Consider the following 21,879-nt stretch of genomic DNA (forward strand, 5'->3'; position numbering starts at 1 on the left):
CTTTCCTGCAGCCAGCATCATGGCCTTCAAGTTATCCATCAGACAGGAGATAAAAAGTCCCAAACTCACTGGCAGATTTTAGCTGCGGTGGCATCACCATTCTACAATTTTAAGGAGGCATCGGGAAGCAGCAAGTAAACCCTCTGGTGAGTTCAAATTCCTTTAAAATTTTAAATCCATCCATCTATCCCATTTCTACACCACCCATCTCACCTATAAGGCATTTGCTGTTAAGAACACAGGAAACCTCCCACCCGAATGGAATTAAAACATCTCTTTTCTGTTGAATCATTGACCTAATTTATCACTATAGTGAGAGAGAGAAAAGTCCAAGCTGGGAATTAATAGTACTGGTATTTCATTTCCTCTCTCTTACCCTTATATGCCAATACCGTGTTTCCCTGAAAATAAGACCCTTTCTTATATTTTTTTTGAACCATAAAATAAGTACTTGTCCTTATTGCCATGCGCTCAAAAGCCCGATTGGGCTTATTATCATAGGATGTCTTATTTTGGGGGGGAACAGGGTAGTATAAAGCCAAGAGATGATTTTATCGAGCAGGATAATAGAGAAAGCCTCTTGGCACAGTTTTCTCCTCAGCGTTACAGGTAGTTTTTGTTTAGCAACTGCCTCATTTAGTGACCACCTGCAGTTACGACACTGATGAAAAATTGAGACTAATCCTTACATTTATGACCTTCACAGGTCTGTAAAACAAAAGAAGCTGAGGTAAGTTCATAAACACAATTTCACTTAGCGACTGCTAGTCCCAATTGTGGCCCCTATATGAGGACTACCCTTCCTTCCTTCCTTCCTTCCGTCCGTCCATCAGTTTTATTTATTTATTTATTTTGATTTTCACCAGAAACTACTCCCCACAATATGCGATGTCAGTGTTTCTCAAAATATGGTTCTATGGTTCTCTGCATCTTCCTTAATGAAAACCTTCCCACCCTCTGGATAATCTGTCTCCTTCCCCTTGCCTTTCTCTATGTGGGATGAATGAATTTCTCTAGGACTGATTTTCTCTGCTACTTTAGGAATTTTTCCTGCAGGCGGTCTTAAATGATAATTTCTCACAAGCGACCCTCATGCTTCCATATATATAAAGGCTGGTTCCCAGAGAGCAGAAACTCAAGATTCTTCTATAAATAAGCAGCCTTAAAATTCCCCGTTATCAGTGACCTGCCTTCTTGTCAATTCGTTGGACGGCTGTTTGAAGCAGGAAGTCTCTTTCCTTAGGGAGATAGGTTGACTAACGCAAAAAAATTTTGTAACCTCATCCTGTTCGTCTCAAGGAATCAGTTGAGCGGTGAGAAAAATCACTTCTCTTCTTTTAAACAGCTGCCAAATAGTCCCGACATTATGAGAGTGAATTCCTTAGTTTATAGCAAGCTACACCACCGCACTGAATTGAAGCCCCCCCTTTCCACATTCAGAGCATTTCTATCAGCACTCTACCATACAACAGAGCAGGGGTCTCCAAAGTTGGCAACTTTTAAGACTTGTGGACTTCAACTCCCAGAATTCCTCAGCCAGCCAGTCATACTGGCTGGGGAATTCTGGAAGTTGAAGTCCACAAGTCTTAAAAGTAGCCAACTTTGGAGAGCCGTGCAATAGAGCAGGGGTCTCCAAATTTGGCAACTTTAAGCCTAGCGGACTTCAACTCCCAGAATTCCCCAGCCAGCTGGGGGATTCTGGGAGTTGAAGTCCTCCAGGCTTTAAGTTGCCAAACTTGGAGAGCCATTCAATAGAGTACGTTCCAGGGGTGAAATCCAGCAGGTTCTGGAGAACCGATAGCAGAAAGTTTGAGCAGTTTGGAGAACCAGTAGTGGAAATTTTGAGTAGCTCGGAGAACCAGCAAATACCACCTCGGGCTGGCCCCAGAGTGGGGTGGGAATGGAGATTTTGCAATATCCTTCCCCCAGGAGTGGGGAGGGAATGTGGATTTTGCAGTATCTTTCTCCTGCCACGCCCACAGAATCGGTAGTAAAAAAAATTGGATTTCACCACTGGTACATTCCCCTTCCCACCCTCACCCAGAACTGACTTGAAGCCATTACCTCACTAACATTCAGGTATTCTCTCTCCAGTATGATATATATACATATATATTTGCAAAAAAAAGTTTTATTTCTTAAACAAACTTACATAGCCACCTGTCTATTAGAAAAGACACCAGGGGGCATGCAAGAGCGAAAAAACACAATTTGATCAAAACAAAACAAACACTTAAAACTATATCAGGGGTTCAGATAAAACTTGCTTCCATCAATCAACCAATCACATTTTGCCGGCACACTTCGACATCCTGGTCCTAGCGCCTGGGACGGAAAGCCAGATCCTTACTGCTTTCCTGGAGGTCAACACCGTTGATCATCTGTAATCTTGAGAGAGCCGGAGGCTGTTCCATAAGGCAATTGCTAGGACAAAGGCATGCTTCCGTGTCCCTATCAGGAAACACTGTTTAACTGAAGGGTTGTTTAACTGAGGATGCCCACCTGCCAGAACTTGGCGATGAGCAGGGATAGGCAGTTTTGCAAATAAAACCTGGCCCCATGCCAGGTACGGCTTTAAAGGTGATGACCAGCACCCTGAAAGATCTTGGGAACTCATGTAGTAGAAGAATTATGTGGGTATCTTGTGATGCATCCCTACTGGATCAGTTGTAGCTTCTGAATGCTCTTCAAGGGCAGCCCCACTAGAGTGCATTGCCAACCGTCCAATCAAGACGTGTAAGGCGTGGCCAAATGTGAGCAGGGCCCAACAGTGTTAGAAAAAGTGTGACTAGTGCACAAGATGCATTTATGCAAAGGCCCTCCTCGCCATGTGCCGCTTGCTCGTTGAGCAGGAGTGGTGAGTCCAGAAGGTTGGGAGTCCAGAAGAACCTCCCGATGCTGCGCCAGCTCCGACAGCCAAAATTAAAGATGGCAAACCACCAGGTGCAGTTGGGGACCCAAACTCACCGTCATTTGGTCTTGTCAGGAATCATGGAAGCAGAGCTGGAGAGCGTCATTAAGACCATCAAGTCCAACCTCGGCTCCATGCAGCAATCCCAATTAGGGTCCATGGATAGGTGGAAACCTCTAGTGAAGAGTATCCCATCATCTCGTTGCAAAATTTATCCAACTGCTCAACCCTTTTTTATGACTAATGAATATTTTGACATTTTTGTCCTAGCATTCATGATTTCTCTGGAATGAAAGAGAAGTCTCTTGATTCTGAATGGCATCCATTAATGGATTTGAAGTGTGCAATGATCCTTCTCTGTTTTCTTTTCCAAAGCTCCTAAGCAATAAGTTGAATTCAACTCCACATTTTCTTTCAGATCTCTCTCTGCTTTCAGAAAGCATAATCGACATAATTCATAATTTGGGCAAGAGACGGAGGGCCATAATGTTTATATTGGTTTTACAAGTAATCTTTGACTTATCACCATTCCTTTAATGACAGTTCCAACTTACGATGGTTTTTGGAAAAAGTGACTTACGACCATCCCTCAATCACATGATCATAATTCAGTCACGTGACAACCGTCTCATCTTTACGACGGTTGCAGTCTCTTGTGATTGCAATTTGTGATCTTCCCCACAATTGGGGAAGCCAGGTTTACTTAACAATCATGATAAGTAAACCGTTGTAAAATCAGATCCGGTCCTGTGGTGATTCGCTTATTGACTGCATCACTTAGCAACTGAAATTCCAACCCCAACTGTGGTTGCAAGTCGAGAACTCCCTGCCTTTATCCCAATTGTACACTAAAACTCTTTCTTCTATTCTACTGCCGCTCTTTCGTTTTCAATGGATTGTATCTTTCAATTACTATATTTCGATCATGGAGATTTTCCACGCTAGGTTTTAGTTACATCTGTGGCTTTTTCCTGAAATACGAATTTCCAGATAGTTCTTCAAGTCACTTCCCTGACCGACGTATTTCCACCGCTAAGGAACTGGGGTGGTTTGTCTCCGGTATGAATTCTCTGATGTCTCTTCAAAGTTCCTGATTGATTGAACCATTTCCCACACTGAGAACATCGGTAGGGTCTCTCTCCGGTATGAATTCTTTGATGCCTCTTCAGAAGCCCTGCCTGTCGGAAACATTTCCCGCAGTCAGAGCACTTGTGCGGTTTCTCACCGATATAAATTGCTGCGTGGATTTGAGAACATTTGTAGTATTTCTCGCCTGGGTGAAGCCTCTGGTGTTTTTTCAAAGTTCCCATCTGGTTGAAACCTTTCCCACACTGAGAGCATTTGTAGGGTCTCTCTCCGGTATGAATTCTTTGATGTCGCCTCAAAGTTCCCGACTTATTGAAGCATTTCCCACACTCCGAACACTTGTACGGCCTCTCTCCGGTGTGTGTTCTTTGGTGTATCTTCAAAACATCTGCCTCAGTGAAGCATTTCCCACACTGGGAACATCTGTGAGGTTTCTCTCCGGTATGAATTCTCTGGTGTCTTTTCAAGTTCCGCATCTCATTGAATCCTTTCCCGCACTCGGAACATTTGTATGGTGTTTCTCCAGTGTGGATCCTTTGATGTATCTTCAAAAGGATCCCTCGGGTGAAGCTTTTCCCACACTGAGGGCATTTGTAGGGTCTCTCCCCGGTGTGGATTTTCTGGTGGGTCTTCAGATTCCCTGCCTGATTGAAGCTTTTCCCACACTGGGAACATCCGTAGGGTCTCTCTCCAGTATGAATTTTCTGGTGGGTCTTCAGATTTCCTGCTTGGTTGAAAGACTTTCCACATTGGGAACATTTGTACGGTTTTTCTCCGGTGTGGATTTTCTGATGTTGACTCCACTGACTAAATTTACCAAATTGTTTCCCACATTGAGAACATTCATACACTTTCCTTTCAGTGTCGTTAGGGGCCTGAATTATATTTAGCGAGTTTGCGTTACTGAAGGTTTTCACGTACTCGAGAGAACGGTCGTTTTCTTCTTCTAGATAACTGCACTGATATCTGTTGAAACGATTCCCATTTCTCTTTCCAGAAAACTTGCACTTTTTCTCAATTCTTCTATTTTCTTCCTTTTCGCCAAAGTCGGAAAGACACTGGAGATCGTCCTCTGAGCTAGGCCATTCTTCAAAGTCCTCCGAGGAATCTATCATGTCAAGTTCCACTCTGTAGTGATACTTCCGACCATACTTGGAGAACAAAGGCGTTTTATCTTTGCTGGATAAAGTGGTCTTTCCAATAACAGCAGTAGAAAATCTTTTTGCCAGCAAACGGCGTTCCTTCTCATCCTCCATGGGTGTCTCCTGGGTCTGCTTTTTTGATGGCAGATTCACAGGGTGTCTCGTGGAATCTGTCCTGAAGGTTGCCTCCAGCTTTTCATCTTCACCCAGAGAGTCATCCATCTTGACTCCACTTTCCCATCCGTTACCTGCCGAGAAAGAGAAAAATGCCTTTAACTTCCTTTTGGTTGGAATTTACTTCCAACATGTTCCACTCTGCTGAACTTCTGGTCGTTGATAAGAACCATATCCCAAGTAATTACCGTATATTTCGGATTATAAAATGCACTTCCCCCCCACAAAGAGGGTAAAAATTTGGGTGCGTCTTATACACTGAATGTAGCCAAAAATGCGAGGCATGGAGGCTGCGATGGTCTGTTGCAATCCCTGCAGCCTGGAACAGCTGATTGGGAGTATTCCGGGAGGCTGATCCACCCACCAATCAGCTGCTCGTGCTGAATCAGGCTGCAATAATGTGCTGAAGCTGACCTGGCTGTTTGCTATTTGCTGCAAGGACTTAGGAGTTTGCAGCAGCAATCACATCCAGAAAGCACACATGTAACTGATTCAGCAGGATTCAATAACTTCTCTTTATATATAATATAACACATGAAGTAAATATACAATACCAAAAGCAGGTTTTCCAACGTGGTAGTAAATACAAGCAAAACACAAGCAGAGGAGAGGAGTTTCAGTTTCAGTTTTGAGCAGCAGACTAGTTTACAGCTCAGCACAGACTGAGAGCTGCAGAGCTAAGCCACGCCCAGTCTCCATGCTGTCTCCTTCCTTGTTGCTCACACAGCAAATACTGTTTCAGTTTCCAAACAGCCCTCCACTCTTTCACACACTGACAAGACGCTAGACAGATAAATACCGATGGATGCTGGTAGGCAGATTTCCCACCCCCCTTATCTTCCTCCCCAAAAATGAAGTTTTCTACTTCAGAGCGTCTTATACTCCGAAAAATACGGTAATGACTCTTGGGAGCGTGCAAGAAATAAAACAACGGCAAACCAACCATCTGTGTAAAATAAAAATGTAAACTGTGTAAAGTAACACCAAGCTCAAAGAGCACTAAGAACCCTCCTCCAGGATCAGCCACGCTCCTGGTTTAACTGGTGAGAGTTTGGCCAGCTCTATCCTGTATGTAAAATCTTACATATTCAATTTTGCAAATTTGTCGCACTCATACGTTTCCTATTGCCTTGGGAATCCTTACCCAACATACTGATCTCCATTTCAACTCTTTCCCTCTTCATTGCTTCCAAGAGTTCTTCCTCTCCAGGATCAAAATCCACAGGATCATCCTTCAGCAGCTCCTGAAACAGGGAGACAGACAGATCCGTTCAGAGGGATTTTGCTATAAAAAGGAAAACTCAGCCGCTTCCTTATCCATCAAAGCGTTGCCCAGAATCAGACAGGATCCCAAAAGAGTGGAGGTAATCCTCAAGCTGTGATCATAATTGAGCATGGAATTATAGATAAGTTGTAGTGGTCATTAAGCGGATCAAGAGCCTTGATAGTACAATGGTTTAGTGCACCCTGTCATTAACACAGCTGCCTGCAATTTCTGCTGGTTCGAATCTCTCCAAGGCTCAAGGTTGACTCAGCCTTCCATCCTTTCTAAGGTAGGTGAAATGAGGACCCAGTTTGTGGGGGCAATAAGCTGACTTTGTAAAAATATACAAAAGGATGAAGGCTATTGCTTAATGCATTGTAAGCCGCCCTGAGTCTCCGGAGAAGGGCGGCATATAAATCAAATTAAAAAAAAAAAAAAATGTGACTGTGCCCCATTTTATTACTTTTTTTTGCAGCCGTCATTTAGCAAATATGGTGATTGGCAAGTGAATCTTGTTTTATCCAAAAGGTGATTTTTTTTTTTTGCAGAAAACCAGAAGTAAACATTGTAAATCAGCAAAAAAACCAAACCAAAACAAAAAACAACTCAACAAAAATTGTGGTAACACGACCACCGGATGTTGCAAAGGGCCATGAAGGTGAGCCAGGTGCCAAGCACCATAATACAATCATGTGATCATGGGGGGGGCAGCAAGGGGAAGTCAACTTCAAAACTGTATCCTAAGTACCTTTTGGGGAGGACTTCAAACAGCCATTATGTGACTAGACTTTAAGCAAAGAGTGGTTGTATGTAAAATGTTAAACCACTCATAGTTCCCATATAAAGACTAAAGTGCTGTTAAAGTAGCACCAGCTGCCTGCAATTACTGCGAGTTCGAATCTCACCAGGCTCAAGGTTGACTCAGCCTTCCATCCTTCCGAGGTAGGTAAAATGAGGACCTGGATTGTGGGGACAATAAGCTGACTTTGTATAAAAAAGAACACCGCTTACGGGGGGGGGGGGGGGGGGGGGCTGAAAGCCCTACTAAGCAGGTATATACAAAAGTATGAAGGCTATTGCTTAACGCATTGTAAGCCGCCCTGAGTCTCCGGAGAAGGGCGGCATATAAATCGAACCAATAAATAAATAAATAAATAAATAAATAAATAAATAAATAAATAAATAAATAGGGCGGCATATAAATCGAACCAATAAATAAATAAATAAAAAAAATAAAAATAAATAAATAAATAAATAGGGCGGCATATAAATCGAACCAATAAATAAATAAATTTCAAGGGATTGGATTGGTTGTCCAGTCTCTTCTTAAATACCTCCAGTGTTGGGAGCACCCACAAATTCTGGAGGCAAGTTGTTCCACTGATTGTTTTCACTGTTAGGAAATTTCTCCTTAATTCCAGATTGCTTCTCTCCTTGATTAGTTTCCACCCCATTGCTTCTTGTCCTACCCTCAGGTGCTTTGGAGAATAGCTTGATTCCCTCTTCTTTATGGCAAGCCGAGATATTGGAACACTGCTATCATGTTACCCCTAGTCCTTCTTTTCATTAAACTAGACATACCCAATTCCAGCAACAGTCCAATCCTGTGAATGACCTCCCTATAAACTGGTTATTGTAGGCAACACAGCTATGCTGTGGGTGGTGCAGTGGTTAGAGTGCAGTACTGCAGGTTATTTCTGCTGCCTGCTGCCTGCCTGCAATTTGCCAGTTCAAATCTCACCAGGCTCAAGGTTGACTTGGCCTTCCATCCTTCCAGGGTGGGTAAAATGAGGACCCAGATTGTTGCGGGCTCTGTAAACTGTTTAGGGAGGGCTGTAAAGCACTGTAAAACAGTACATAAGTCTATGTGCTATTGCTAGTGCTAAGTGCTATGCAGAAAATAAAGGCAACTGTAATAAAAAAAAAACTTTTAAAACTTTTGTCAGCCTTGTGTATTATGAATGCAACACCTTTGCATCGGATTATATGCAGGCAATTCCAGAATCCTATCTATCTATCTATCTATCTATCTATCTATCTATCTATCTATCTATCTATCTATTTAATCAAATTTCTATACCGCCCTACTCCCGAAGGACTCAGGGCGGTGAACAGCCAAGATAAAATACAGATAATACAAATATTAAAAATCCCTTAAAATTATTAAATATTTTGGCCGAAACACAGATTAAAACACCCAATTTATAAAATCACGAATTAAAAAATTTAAAAAATAATTTAAAGAGGGGAGTTAGGCCAGGCCAGCTTGCTGAAATAGAAAAGTTTTGAGAGCACGGCGAAACGTGCGCAGGTCCGGGATCTTCCGTATCTCTGGCGGGAGCTCGTTCCAGATGGTAGGTGCCCCCACAGAGAAGGCTCTCCCCCTGGGGGCCGCCAGTCGACACTGTTTGGCCGATGGCACCCTGAGGAGCCCCTCTCTATGGGAGCGTACTGGTCGGTGAGAGGCTAATCCAGATTTTGTACTGTCAGTTCTGGAATTCAGATCCTACCTGACAGGATCCAGATTTGGCCTCTTGCAGACTTGATAGGAAGTCCTCCACCAGGGCCACCGCCTGGGAACACGTGTCTGGCCTTCCCGCTCGGATCCAGCTCCGGAGGTCCGGTGGGAGGCTGACCAAGAACTGCTCCAGGATCAGCAGTTCCAGGATCTGCTCCTTGGTGTGTCTCTCTGGCTTCAGCCATTGGAGACACAGCTTGTGGAGTTGGCCATAAATTCTCCGGGGGTCTCCCACCTCCTGGCAGCAGAACTGCCGAAAATGCTGGCGTTGCATCTCCGTCCTCAGGGCTTCCCCTCGCAAGATGGCCGCCTTCACTTTGCCATAGTCTTCTCGTTCTTGGATTTCCAGGTTTTGAACGGCCTCTTCCACTTCTCCGCTCAAGGCTGGGAAGAGCTGAGTGGCCCATTCTTCTCTAGGCCAGCGGCAAGCGTTGGCCACTTGCTCAAAGGAGAGCAGGAAGGCCTTAGGGTTTTCCCAGGGGGAATCCTCTGACCTCATCGGATTCTTCCATCCATTGGGAGGGGGTTGTGATGTCTGGAGGAACCGCTGCCACTGGATTTCCCAGCTCTCTGCCACCCCCCAAAATGGATCGTTTTTGTTCTTCTGAGATGCTGCCCATTCTGGTTGTCGCTCGGACTCAGACTGAGTTGCAACGGGCAGTTTTCCTCCTTCTGTTTCCGCTTCTAACTTTGGACTTCCCGCTTTTTCTTCTTTCAGCATTTTCTCCGTCCGCTGGCCTCTAAAACCTAGAGTTGGAATACATTCAGATTAGATCACTTTTCGCAGGACATTTAGAGACACAGCACAGTATGAAAATGATAATTAGATAATGAATGTTAAATAATAGAAAGCGGGGGATAGCTACTCTCCAATGTTCTCTCTGTGAATAAAAGAGGTAGTTGTTTTGGTGTTGCGGTGAGAATGCTGGTGTCAATGTTCCGACTGACGAACCCAACCAAAGCAAGCGCAGTCAAGACGTTCCAATCTCTGAATGCAAAACTTTATTGAGTACATCATTTCAGCACCAATGAGGGCAAAACCAGATCTAGCTAATTCCCGTACAAACCCACATAATTAAACTATAGGATTCTCCCTCCTCCTATGAGAGCAATAGAGTAGAGTAGAGTAGAGTAGAGTAGAGTAGAGTAGAGTAGAGTAGAGTAGAGTAGAATAGAATAGAATAGAATAGAATAGAATAGAATAGAATAGAATAGAATAGAATAGAATTCTTTATTGGCCAAGTGTGATTGGACACACAAGGAATTTGTCTTGGTGCATAGGCTCTCAGTGTACATAAAAGAAAAGATACATTCGTCAAGAATCATAAGGTACAACACTTAATGATAGTCATAGAGAACAAATAAGCAATCAAATCGTATTAGGAAACAGTCAATATAAATCGTAAGGATACCAGCAACAAGGTTACAGTCATACAGTCATACATGGGAGGAGATGGGTGATAGGAATGATGAGAAGATTAATAGTAATGCAGACTTAATAACTAGTTTGACAGTGTTGAGGGAATTATTTGTTTAGCAAAGTGATGGCGTTCGGGAAAAAACTGTTCTTGTGTCTTGTTGTTCTGGTGTGCAGTGCTCTATAGTGTCGTTTTGAGGGTAGGAGTTGAAACAGTTTATGTCCAGGATGCGAGGGGTCTGTAAATATTTTCACAGCCCTCTTTTTGAGTCGTTGTTCACATTACTCAATTGAGTCTCTTTGTATTGTTATGAGAAAAGTCGTTGGCTTTGGCAAACATCTGCTGAAGTGTCCTTGGCTCTCAGAGCTTGGCTTCCTGATGTCTGGAGCATACATTCCATCTCACCCTTTCCTCCCCCTTGGTTCGTTGGCAAGCTGAGAAGCGATAATGATTGCAACACCAAAAACAAGGTTTGAACTTGACAGCTGGCCCAGAAACCAGGAGGTTGTGACTTCTAGTCCTGTCTTAGATACAGAAGCCAGCTGGGTGAGCGTCGGCCAGTCCCTCTCTCTCTGCCCAAACAACCTCACAGGTTGTTATGATGGGGAAAAAATGGTGGCCGGAATATTAGGTATATTTGATTGTCCTGAGGTGTCAAAATATTTTTTTAAAAGAGAAACAAGATTATTACTATTATTATTATTATTATTATTATTATTATTATTATTATTATTATTATTATTATTTATTAAATTTTTATACTGCCCTTCTCCCGAAGGACTCAGGGCGGTGAACAGCCAAGATTAAAATACATACAATATGAAAGTTAAAATAATTTAAAACATAATTAAATCAATTTGGCTTCCCCAATTTAAAACCCCTTACCCATAAAATTAACCAGTTAAAATTTTAAGCCAGCCCTGTTTGCTGAAATAGAAAAGTCTTCAGGGCCCGGCGAAAAGTACAGAGGTCCGGGATCAGTCGTATCCCTGGGGGTAGCTCGTTCCAGAGGGCGGGTGCCCCCACAGAGAAGGCTCTCCCCCTGGGGGCCACCAGTCGACGTTGTTTGACCGATAAGACCCTGAGGAGACCCTCTCTGTGGGAGCGTATTGGCCGGTGGGAGGTTATCAGTTGCAGAAGGTGGTCTCGTAGATACCCAGGCCCTAAGCCATGGAGCGCTTTAAAGATGAGAACCAATACCTTGAAGCGCACCCGGAAGACCACCGGAAGCCAGTGCAGCTCGCGCAGGTGTTACATGGGAGCGCCATGTCGCCCCCACAATCACCTGCGCAGCCGCATTCTGGACCAGTTGGAGCCTCTGGGTGCTCCTCAAGGGGAGCCCCATGTAGAGAGCATTACAGTAATCCAGGCGGGAAGTGACGAGGGCATGAGTGACCGTGCATAAGGAGTCCCGATCCAGAAAGGGGCGCAACTGGCGTATCAGGCGAACCTGATAAAAAGCCCCCCTGGCCACGGCCCGTCATAAGCTCTAGATAGTCGCACAAGTAGTTGAATGTTTAGAGTTTTGGAAAAAGCAGTTTTTGTTTCAAGACTGTGACATTCATAATTGCTCTTCTGAGTTCGAAGTATTTCGTACTGTGCTTTTCATGTTTTAAACCATCATAATTTGTCTTTACAAATAATTTATAAATAACTAAAGGCAACAAATATATCCAAAGCACCTTCCTTCTCCTATTTTCCTCACAACAACCCGCTGGGCAAAATGACTGGCCCAAAGTTACACAGCAGGCTGTCATGGCTAAGGCGGGACTAGAACTCAGTCTCTCACTTTCTAGCCCGGTGCCTTAACTGTTAGTCCAAATTGGCTTGTGTTTAGCTAAATGTACGCACTGTATTTAGGAAGAAATGCTGGCTTCTTAAACTAAATATACTTACATAAGGAAAGAGGTAAACCAGTTGGGAATAACTTTGCACTGTGTCAATTTCCTTCAATCTTGCTGTCAGCTGCCATGGAAACGGAGGAGGGGAGCAAGGGTATTTGGGAAGGGAAGCATGCAGGAGATGTGAAAGGGGAATTTCTGATAAGTGATGGGGAGACTTGGACTCAGAGAAGCCTGCTTGGGTTGTTTAACATCTTCAAGGTTGATGAATCGGAGCAAGGGAAGTTAAAGAACGTGTGGGAGTTTTGAACTTTATAATTAGTTAGTTTATTTTAGCATATGTTTGTTAGATGCTATACCCTGTTTTTGCTCTGGGAAGTCAGGTGTGGGTGGGTGGGGAGGGTGGGATAAGAGTTGGGGTGGGAAAAAAGTGGTGAATAGAGAAATGTTTTAACAGAAGAAAGTATCTACGATTAGAATACAGGAGTTGCTCAGATACTAAAGGAGGAGAATATTTCACAGCAAAGAAGTTAGAAAGGAGAGAGGAGGAGAGGGTAGGAAGAGGAGAAGGAGGGAGAGGAATGGAAGAAAGGAGAGGAGGAAGGGAAGGGGACAGGAGTAGGAGTGAAGGTGAGAAGGGGGAAAAGAAGAGAGAAGTGGGGGAAAGGAAAAGGAAGTAGGATGAGGTGGGAGAGGAGGCAGGAGAAAGTAGGAGAGAAGAGGAGGGAGGGAAGGGAAAGAAAGGAGGAGGAGAAGAAGGTTTGTTGTGGAATGAGGGAAGAAAGAGAAGAAGAGCAACTCCGAATGTAATTAAAATGTTTTATTTTAATGCTTTCTTTAAGGGAAACATGTATATGTAGGATTTATTATGTATAAGAAAATGTACATTTTCTATTATGTGGGGAGGGGGAAAGGGTGGGGGGGGAGAAAATTGTTTGTATTTCTTATAAAACTTTTCAATAATAATAATAAAAAAAATCTTCAAGGCCAACCGTCCTGGGAAGAGCATGCACGAAGGAGGAGCGAACCACCTGGACCAGAGACGTTCCCAAAACATCTTCCTGGCCGACGATTAAACTCTGGTTGCCTGAGTACTGGTGGGATGGGCTCTGGGGTTATTTTCAATTTGCCTTTTCACACGCGTTTGCTATCTCAGGGGCTGCCACAAAGAAGAGGGAGTCAAGCTATTCTCCAAAGCACCTGAGGGCAGGACAAGAAGCAATGGGTGGAAACTAATCAAGGAGAGAAGCAACTTAGAACTAAGGAGAAATTTCCTGACAGTTAGAACAATTAATCAGTGGAACAACCTGCCTCCAGAAGTTGTGAATGCTCCAACACTGGAAGTTTTTAAGAAGAGATTAGATAACTATTTGTCTGAAGTGGTGTAGGGTTTCCTGCCTGAGCAGGGGGTTGGACTAGAAGACCTCCAAGGTCCCTCCCAACTCAGTTATTCTATTCTAAACCTTGCCTGGCTTTTGCTACAATTAGTTCTTTCCTAGTAAAAGTATCTTTTCTCTGAATCTATGGAGTTAAGGGTTTTCTTTCCTAGAGATCGATCTGAGGCAGCTTGGGTGAGGTGGGGGATATATTCCTTGTTATAGGAAGCCCCAGTTCCTGTGCTAACATTGCATCAAAGTTGATTCATTGGTTAAAACCGTGTTAATTCTAAACGGAATCAATCAATGAATAAATTAAATTAAAATGGCTAGAAGGGAAGATGAGGGTATGTAAAAGCTTTATTTATTTATATAGAAACACTACATTACAGTATTTGTATATTGCTTCTTATATTTCAGGAAAATCCTTACCTGCCTTATTGATCTTCCTCTCACCATGTTTAGTGTTTGTAGTCTCCACAGACTCTTCTTCGTGTAAGAAAATCACATGCTTCCCTTTCAATGGCCCCTGAAACACGGAACAGTTTCACTCAGAAGAAAGAGCTCATTTTGACATACACACACACATCCCACATACAATCACAGCAGGCCCTTCGTTTTTATGAGGCTCATTGTTGTGGCCGGAGTCAGACAGTGAGGAGGTTGGGGAGGAACTTGGGCCAGTCCTCGGGGCTGGGGAAAGCTCAGACGCAAAAGGTGATCACGTGACCCCAGGGGCATGGCAACCGTCATACGTATGAGTCAGTTGCCAAGCGTCTGAATTTTGATCACATGACCTGCAATGGGGGCAAGTGTGAAAAGTGCTCATAAGTTACTTTTTTCAGTTTCATTGTGTTGTGGCCCGTCAGCGGCCTGTGCAGCTAGTAGTTGATTCCGACAGCAAGGAGGCTGGTGTGGTGCTGTGCAGCTGGCGCTCGAGTCGGACAATGAGGAGGCTGGAGAAGAGGTGGTGCCAGAGGCAGGGATTCAGCCAGGGCCTTCAGAACCTCCCTTAAGTGAAGAGGATGAAGAGGAGGAGCCTCTTCTCGATGCACGGGCACGCAGAGCTGCCAAAAGGCAGGTGTAGCTCCTCAGGATGAGGTCTCCTCGAGAGTAAGGCTTGGGGCTAACTGGCCACTCCCTTAGCCTATTTAAGGAATGACGACAACTGAGGCAATTTGCAGGGAACAACTTCCTTCACTCTCCTTCGCATCTTGATCTTAGTTCTCTTATCAGTTTCCTGCAAATTGCTTCTGGGCTTTCTGCCAATCATAGTAAGACTACGATTATTTATTCTTTGGATTCTTGTAGGCTGTTAAGAAAGTTAATTAACAGCCTTTGTTCGAAAGAGACTGATTTAATTTAGTAAACTAAGGTTTGTACAGACTTTGTGCGTGCTGCGTTCTTTGGGGTCCGTAGCTGGGGCAGAACACATTGTCACTTCCAATGCTCAGTAAAGGAACGGCTGTAAATTGAGACTTTGGAAAACGTGCAGAGAAGAACAACTAAGACGATTACAGGCCTAGAGACAAAAACGTATGAAGAACAGTTGCAGGATTTGGGTTTGGCTAGTCTAGAGAAAAGGAGGACTGGGGGGGGGGACAATAGCAATATTCCAGTATTTGACAGGTTGCCACAAAGAAAGGGGGGGGTGTCAATTTATTTTCCAAAGTCCCAGAAGGCAGGAGAAGAAACAATGGATGGAAACTGATCAAGGAAAGAAGCAACCTGGAATTAAGGATAAACTTCCTAACAGAGACAACAATTAACTGGTGGAACAGCTTGCTTTCAGAAGTTATGGGTGCTTCATTATTGGAGGTTTTTAAAAAGAGACTGGACAATCGTATAAGATCTCCTGCTTGAGCAGGGGGTTCAACTCGAAGTTCACACTTTACAACCGGTTGCAGTGCCTCTTAATCACACAATCACCATTTGCAACCTTAATTGTAAGGTTTCTTTATTTTTATTTTTCCCCCTAGAAGAATTCACTTTTTCAGTTGAATTGTACAGCTTATATGTTACATTAAAAGTGGGGAAAAAAACCTCTGAAGTGATTTATCTTAGTCTGATTTGTTGACATTTCAAAAACCTGCCATTTTAACGGGCGTGTATAGACTTTTTTTTAAGGGACACGGTGGCTCAGTGGCTAAGACACTGAGCTTGTCAATCGAAAGGTCAGCAGTTCAGCGGTTCGAGTCCCTAGTGCCGCGTAACTGGGTGAGCTCCCGTTACTTGTCCCAGCTTCTGCCAACTTAGCAGTTCGAAAGCACGTATAAAAAGCAAGTAGAAAAATAAGGACCACCTTTGGTGGGAAGGTAACAGTGTTCCATGCACCTTTGGCATTTAGTCATGCGGCCACATGACCACGGAGACATCTTCGGGCAGCGCTGGCTCTTCGGCTTTGCAACAGATGAGCACCACCCCCTAGAGTCGGGAACAACTAGCACATATGTGCGAGGGGAACTTTTACCTTATAGACTTTTTTATATCCACTGTAAATAAGAATTCAAATGAGAGTTACATCGTAAACCATACCTGACACGGCTTGGATTTGACTTCCGGCTGGCTCCTAAGGAAGTTCTCCATCAAGGCCACAGCCTGGGAACTTGTCTGCGGCCTCTTTGACTGAACCCAGTCCTGAAGCTTTGGAGGTAGGCTGGCCAGGAATTGCTCTAAGATCAAGAGCTCCAGGATTTGATCCTTGGTGTGACTCTCGGGCTTCAGCCACTGGTGGCAAAGCTCCTGGAGGTGGCTTTGGACCTTTCGTGGGTCCTCCACTTCCTGGCAGTAGAACTGTCTGAAACGTTGACGCTGGACCTCACTTTTCACAGCATCTCCCCTCAAGATGGCCGCCTTCACGTTCTCATAATCCTCTTGATGAATGGTGTCCAGGCTCTGAAAGGCCTCTTCAGCTTCTCCATAAAGGGCTGGCAGGAGTTGGGCCACCCATTCTCCGCTGGGCCAGTGGCAGGCCGTGGCCACCTGCTCAAAGGAAGCCAGGAAGGCCTTGGGGTCTTCCCAGGGTGAAGCCTCCAAGTTCCTGCCCGCGTGGGTGGGTTGTGTCTCGAGAAATGGCTCCCATTGTGTGTCCCAGCGCTCCTCCATCCCAATGAATGGATCTCTTTTGATAATTTTCAGGTGGTTCTTAAGTTGCTTGCTTTGGCAGACTGAATGGGACAGCCAGAGTCTTTCTGTTTTTCTTCTGATCCCTCCTCTTCGAGTTCCTTCTCGCCGGTTCGCTTCCTGAAAACCAGAGTTGTGTATTTATCAGATTAGATCACTTTTAGCACAATCGGGCAAGACTGTCTAACAGGTTAGAGCCGTGATGGCAAACCTATGGCACACGTGGCATGCAGAGCCTTCTCTGTGGGCACGCCAGCCGTCACCTCAGCCCAGCTCCACCGCGCATGCCTCCCGCCGGCCAGCTGGTCTTTGGGTCTCTGCCGCACATGCACGGAGGGCAGGGTGTATGTGTTGGGGGCGCTCGCACTGCATTTATTCATTTATTTTATTGGTTCGATTTATATGCCGCCCTTCTCCGGAGACTCAGGGTGGCTTACAATGCGTTAAGCAATAGCCTTCCTACTTTTGTATATACCTGCTTAGTAGGGCTTTCGGGGGCCCCCCCAAGCGGTGTTCTTTTTTATACAAAGTCAGCTTATTGCCCCCACAATCCGGGTCCTCATTTTACCTACCTCGAAAGGATGGAAGGCTGAGTCAACCTTGAGCCTGGTAAGATTTGAACTTGCAGTAATTGCAGGCAGCTGGTGCTACTTAACAGCACTTTAGTCTGCTGCGCCACCAAGGCTCTTAGGGAGGTTCGCTCACGTGTGCACCCCCCCCCGCCCCCCATTTTGGGACTGGAAGGCCTCCTGCACCAACCTGGAAGCCAAAAATGGGTGAAGGGGCGGGGCACATGCGCAGAAAGCATGCACGCATGCACACACACAGGAAGGGTCGCATGCGTGGAGGCACTTGCATTTTGGGGGTGCATGCACGCATGCACACGCATTTGCGCGCATGCACGAAAAAGGTTCCTCATCACTGGGTTAGAGACCGTGAAGAAGGATAAAAGAAAACTGATCTTTGCTATCCAAGCTTCACTTTTGTAAGTACCAAGTAAACTTTCGTCATTCTCCTCAAACTAGGAAAAAAAGACCCCAAGCTAACCTACCCACACAAACACACACACACACACACACACACACACACACACAAATATGCAGAATAACAACCTTGGGGGCACTTTTTCGACCCACAGATTTTGTTTTGTTTTGTTTTGTTTTGTTTACTACTTTTGTACCTCAAAAGGAGCCACGTCGTTAAACGGGCATCCGTATGCCAGCAAACTTGAAATCCCCCCCCCTCAACCCGAAAAATAAACACAAGGGTTCTTTCTCTGGCTTAAAATAAAGTTATCTCCATCCTTTTGTTACGGGAAGAGGGGGGCCAACCCGGGCCCCTTTCTGCTCCCTTCACCCCGAAGAGTCAAAGGGCTGAGCTTCCAGTCACCGCGCTCCTTGCGCACATCCACATCCCACACAAACCACAAACACAAGGGCGCGCGCATACACACACACACACACACACACATATTCGGGTTGCGGCGGCCCTGCATCGGCGCCCCCCACACCCCTCCCGGGACGCAAGAGGATGGAGATCTCTCCTTTCTTCTCCGCGCCCCATTGTCCCCGGCCCGCCAAATCCGCTGCGCTGCGCTGCAAAGCAAAGCAAAGCAAAGGATGCGATGCAACATGCAACCCAATGCAACGCGAAGCGATGCACGCATCCAAGCTCCGGGATCGGGGCTGGAAAGGCAAGGCGGGCAGGCGGGCGCCTTTCCCGGGACGGAGGGGAGGCCTCCCTTTTTTATTTTTTTTTTAATGCAATTCTGGAAGAAGCCCCCCCCCCCCCAACCCGCCCAGCTTCTCCTCCCCCCCCCCCCCACCTGCAGCGCTCGTACCGCAAACGGCAAAGAGGCCGCCGATCTCCGTCTGGGTTCCGCCCGGTTAGGGGAGGCGGGGGAAGCCCGGGGGGGCGCCTTAGGGACTCCCTGCTGACCGGCGGGGCTGCTTCGCTGCAGCTTGCTCCGGCCTGTCCCCGCCCCTTTGCTTCGCTGAGGCCGGCGGCGCACCCGCGGGCGACCCCTCCCGGACGGCGCCGCAACTGCAAGCTTCCGCTTTCGACCCGGAGGAGCCGGGGACGTGAAGGAAGGAATCCGAAGAGCTGGAAGGGACCTTGGAGGTCATCTAGTCCAACCCCCCCTGTTCAAGCAGGAGAGACCCTATAGACCTTTACCAGTTCGTACAAGTGACTGTCCAGTCTCTTCTGAAAAACTTCCAGGGATGAAGCACCCACCAACTTCTGAAGTCAAAGCTGTTCCACAGGTTAATCGTGGAAAGAGCCCCCCCAGAGAACGGGTGGGTTGCAAAATTCCATCCCTATCCCAAAGGTGCTTTTTCAAGAGGCAACCGGACTTCTGTTTTTTTTTTCTTTGAAGACATTTAAAGTGATAATAAAGTTCTATTCTATTCTATTCTATTCTATTCTATTCTATTCTATTCTATTCTATTCTATTCTATTCTATTCTATTCCCTCAACACTGTCAAACCATGTACTAAGTCTGCACTACTATTAATCTTCTCATCGTTCCCAAAAGCCATCTCCTTCCACTTATGACTGTATGACCGTAACTTTGTTGCTTGTATCCCTATCATTTATATTGATATTGTTTCCTGATTGCTTATTTGTACCCTATGACTATCATTAAGTGTTGTACCTTAGGATGCTTGATGAAGGTATCTTGTCTTTTTATGTACACTGAGAGCGTATGCACCAAAGACAAATTCCTTGTGTGTCCAATCACACTTGGCCAATAAAGAATTCTATTCTATTCTATTCTATTCTATTCTATTCTATTCTATTCTATTCTATTCTATTCTATTCTATTCTATTCTATTCTATTCCCTCAACACTGTCAAGCCATGTACTAAGTCTGCACTACTATTAATCTTCTCATCGTTCCCAACAGCCATCTCCTTCCACTTATGACTGTATGACCGTAACTTTGTTGCTTGTATCCCTATCATTTATATTGATATTGTTTCCTGATTACTTATTTGTACCCTATGACTATCATTAAGTGTTGTACCTTATGATTCTTGATGAAGGTATCTTGTCTTTTTATGTACACTGAGAGCGTATGCACCAAAGACAAATTCCTTGTGTGTCCAATCACACTTGGCCAATAAAGAATTCTATTCTGTTCTGTTCTGTTGTTCTGTTCTGTTCCGTTCCGTTCTGTTCCAGGGGTGGGCAACTGTGGCCCTTTTACAACCTGTGGACTTCAACTCCCAGAATTCCTGAGCCAGTCAGGAATTCTGGGAGTTGAAGTCCACAGGTTGTAAAAGGGCCACAGTTGCCCACCTTCTATTCTATTCTATTCTATTCTATTCTATTCTATTCTATTCTATTCTATTCTATTCTATTCCCAAGGGACATGGTGGGCTGTCCCGATACCACTAGAGCTAGGCCTCGCTGCCTTAGAAGAGTGAGGAAAATCTTTTTGTCCTGAAGTATATTAACACTAAAGTTATTTAAAGAATGTTTTGTTGAAGAATAAATATAAACTTGTGGGTTATAAGGAAAATATAAGTGGTGCAAGGGTTGAGGGAAGGTTTTTACAATATTTTTTATAGATATCAAATAGTGAAGAGGTTATTTGATTATATGCAGTGGATTTGTAGAGAATAAGATGAATTAGTTTATGTAAAGCTATTAAGTAAGGAATGTTTCCAGGAAGAATCAATATAAGTTTATGGGGTAAAAAGTAAAAATAAGGTTTTTACAATATAATTTATTTGAGATTGGTTAAAATATTTTGTTAATGTGTTAATATATGTAGGGGTTGGAGATGTGATGGTTAATTGTAATTGGGCTTTGATTGAGCAATGCTGGAAGAAAACTTGCTTATTATTGAAGAACCGACAAGAACGAAGTTGGATTGATTACTTTCAAGCAATAATTGGTTTAAATAGTTATATTCAGATATAAATAAGGGGAGTTAAAGTGTAAAAGGGAGATAAATCTATAGATAGTTAGCTTATGTTTTTTTTGTTTGTTAAATGCTATATCCTGTATTTGCTCTGGGAAGTCTGGGGGGGGGAGGGAAGGGAAAATATGTGTAAAAATTTTTAAAAACTTTTCAATAAAAAAAAAAGAAGAGTGAGGAAAATCCTCAGGGACGACTCATACCTTGGTCAGCACTTCTTTATTCTCCTTCCATCGGGAAGGAGATATAGAGAAGTATAGGCAGCCGCACAAACAGGCTGAAGAACAGTTTTTATCTGTGGGCTGTCAGGCTCCTGAATGAAAAATAACTACAACATAGTATGAATGATTTGTGGGGCCGGCGCAACGTGCAATAAGTTCACATGGTGCAGTAAGATTGGGTGATTGTTAGCAGGATTCACTGGGATAGGATTTTTTTTTTGTCTTTCACTGTGAGTTGTATTGGGTTGGGGGGGTGCGCGAAGGGAGGCTCAGCCAATCTCATAGTACACATGGTGTACTCTGACAATAAAGGTTTGAATTTGAATTTGAATTCCATTCCATTTTCGCTTCACAAAAGCGAAATAAATATCAACCAATTGCCAAGCAGCTGAAGTTTGATCATGTGACCATGGAGATGCTGCCACAGGCATAAGTGTAAAAAATGGCCGCAAGTTACTTTTTTTTAGTGCCGTTGTAACTTTAGTCACTAAATGAATGGTTGTTAAGTCAAGGACTACCTGTTTAAGACTCCTTTTTTACATTTTGCAGGGCACTTGATGGTAGCGGCTTGGGGCAAAAGCGTACAACTGAAGGAAGTTTGGGTAGAGGCCTTCCCCTGCCCTCACAAGGCAATGGAGCCAAACATTAGCAATAGCATTTAGACTTATATACCGCTTCACAGTGCTTTTACAGCCCTCTCTAAGCGGTTTACAGAGTCGGCATATTGTCCCCAACTATCTGGGTCCTCATTGTACCGACCTCCGAAGGATTGAAGGCTGAGCCAATCTTGAGCCGGTGAGAATTGAACTGCTAGCAGTCGGCAGAGTCAGCCTGCAATAATGCATTCTAACCAGGGGTGGGCTGCTGGGGGTTCACA

General features: G+C 44.5%; 2 protein-coding genes across 2 annotated transcripts in view; both read right to left on the bottom strand.

The window, feature by feature from the left end:
* Positions 1 to 3,878: 3,878 nt before the first annotated feature.
* The window catches only part of LOC139311896 (zinc finger protein 665-like), a 35,434-nt gene continuing 17,433 nt past the window's right edge, over positions 3,879 to 21,879 (bottom strand). The window contains exons 5-6 of the mRNA XM_070936417.1: positions 4,196 to 4,852; positions 3,879 to 4,063 (exon numbers count right to left, since the gene is read on the bottom strand). Of these exons, the coding sequence (XP_070792518.1) occupies positions 3,910 to 4,063; positions 4,196 to 4,852 (811 nt within the window). The 3' untranslated portion in view covers positions 3,879 to 3,909. The remainder of the gene's footprint in view (positions 4,064 to 4,195; positions 4,853 to 21,879) is intronic.
* On the bottom strand, positions 4,865 to 18,747 carry LOC139313452 (SCAN domain-containing protein 3-like). The gene is made up of 7 exons (XM_070939061.1): positions 18,694 to 18,747; positions 16,348 to 16,973; positions 9,093 to 9,169; positions 8,881 to 8,897; positions 6,458 to 6,545; positions 4,953 to 5,387; positions 4,865 to 4,872 (listed from the first exon to the last, which is right to left on the bottom strand). Exons 2-7 carry the CDS (start codon positions 16,833 to 16,835, stop codon positions 4,865 to 4,867), a joined length of 1,113 nt encoding a protein of 370 aa, XP_070795162.1. The 5' UTR covers positions 16,836 to 16,973; positions 18,694 to 18,747.

The sequence above is a fragment of the Pituophis catenifer genome, unplaced genomic scaffold, assembly GCF_029215685.1.
Source record: "Pituophis catenifer annectens isolate HBS135680 unplaced genomic scaffold, rPitCat1.0.hap2 SCAF_2, whole genome shotgun sequence".
Lineage (NCBI taxonomy): Eukaryota > Metazoa > Chordata > Lepidosauria > Squamata > Colubridae > Pituophis > Pituophis catenifer.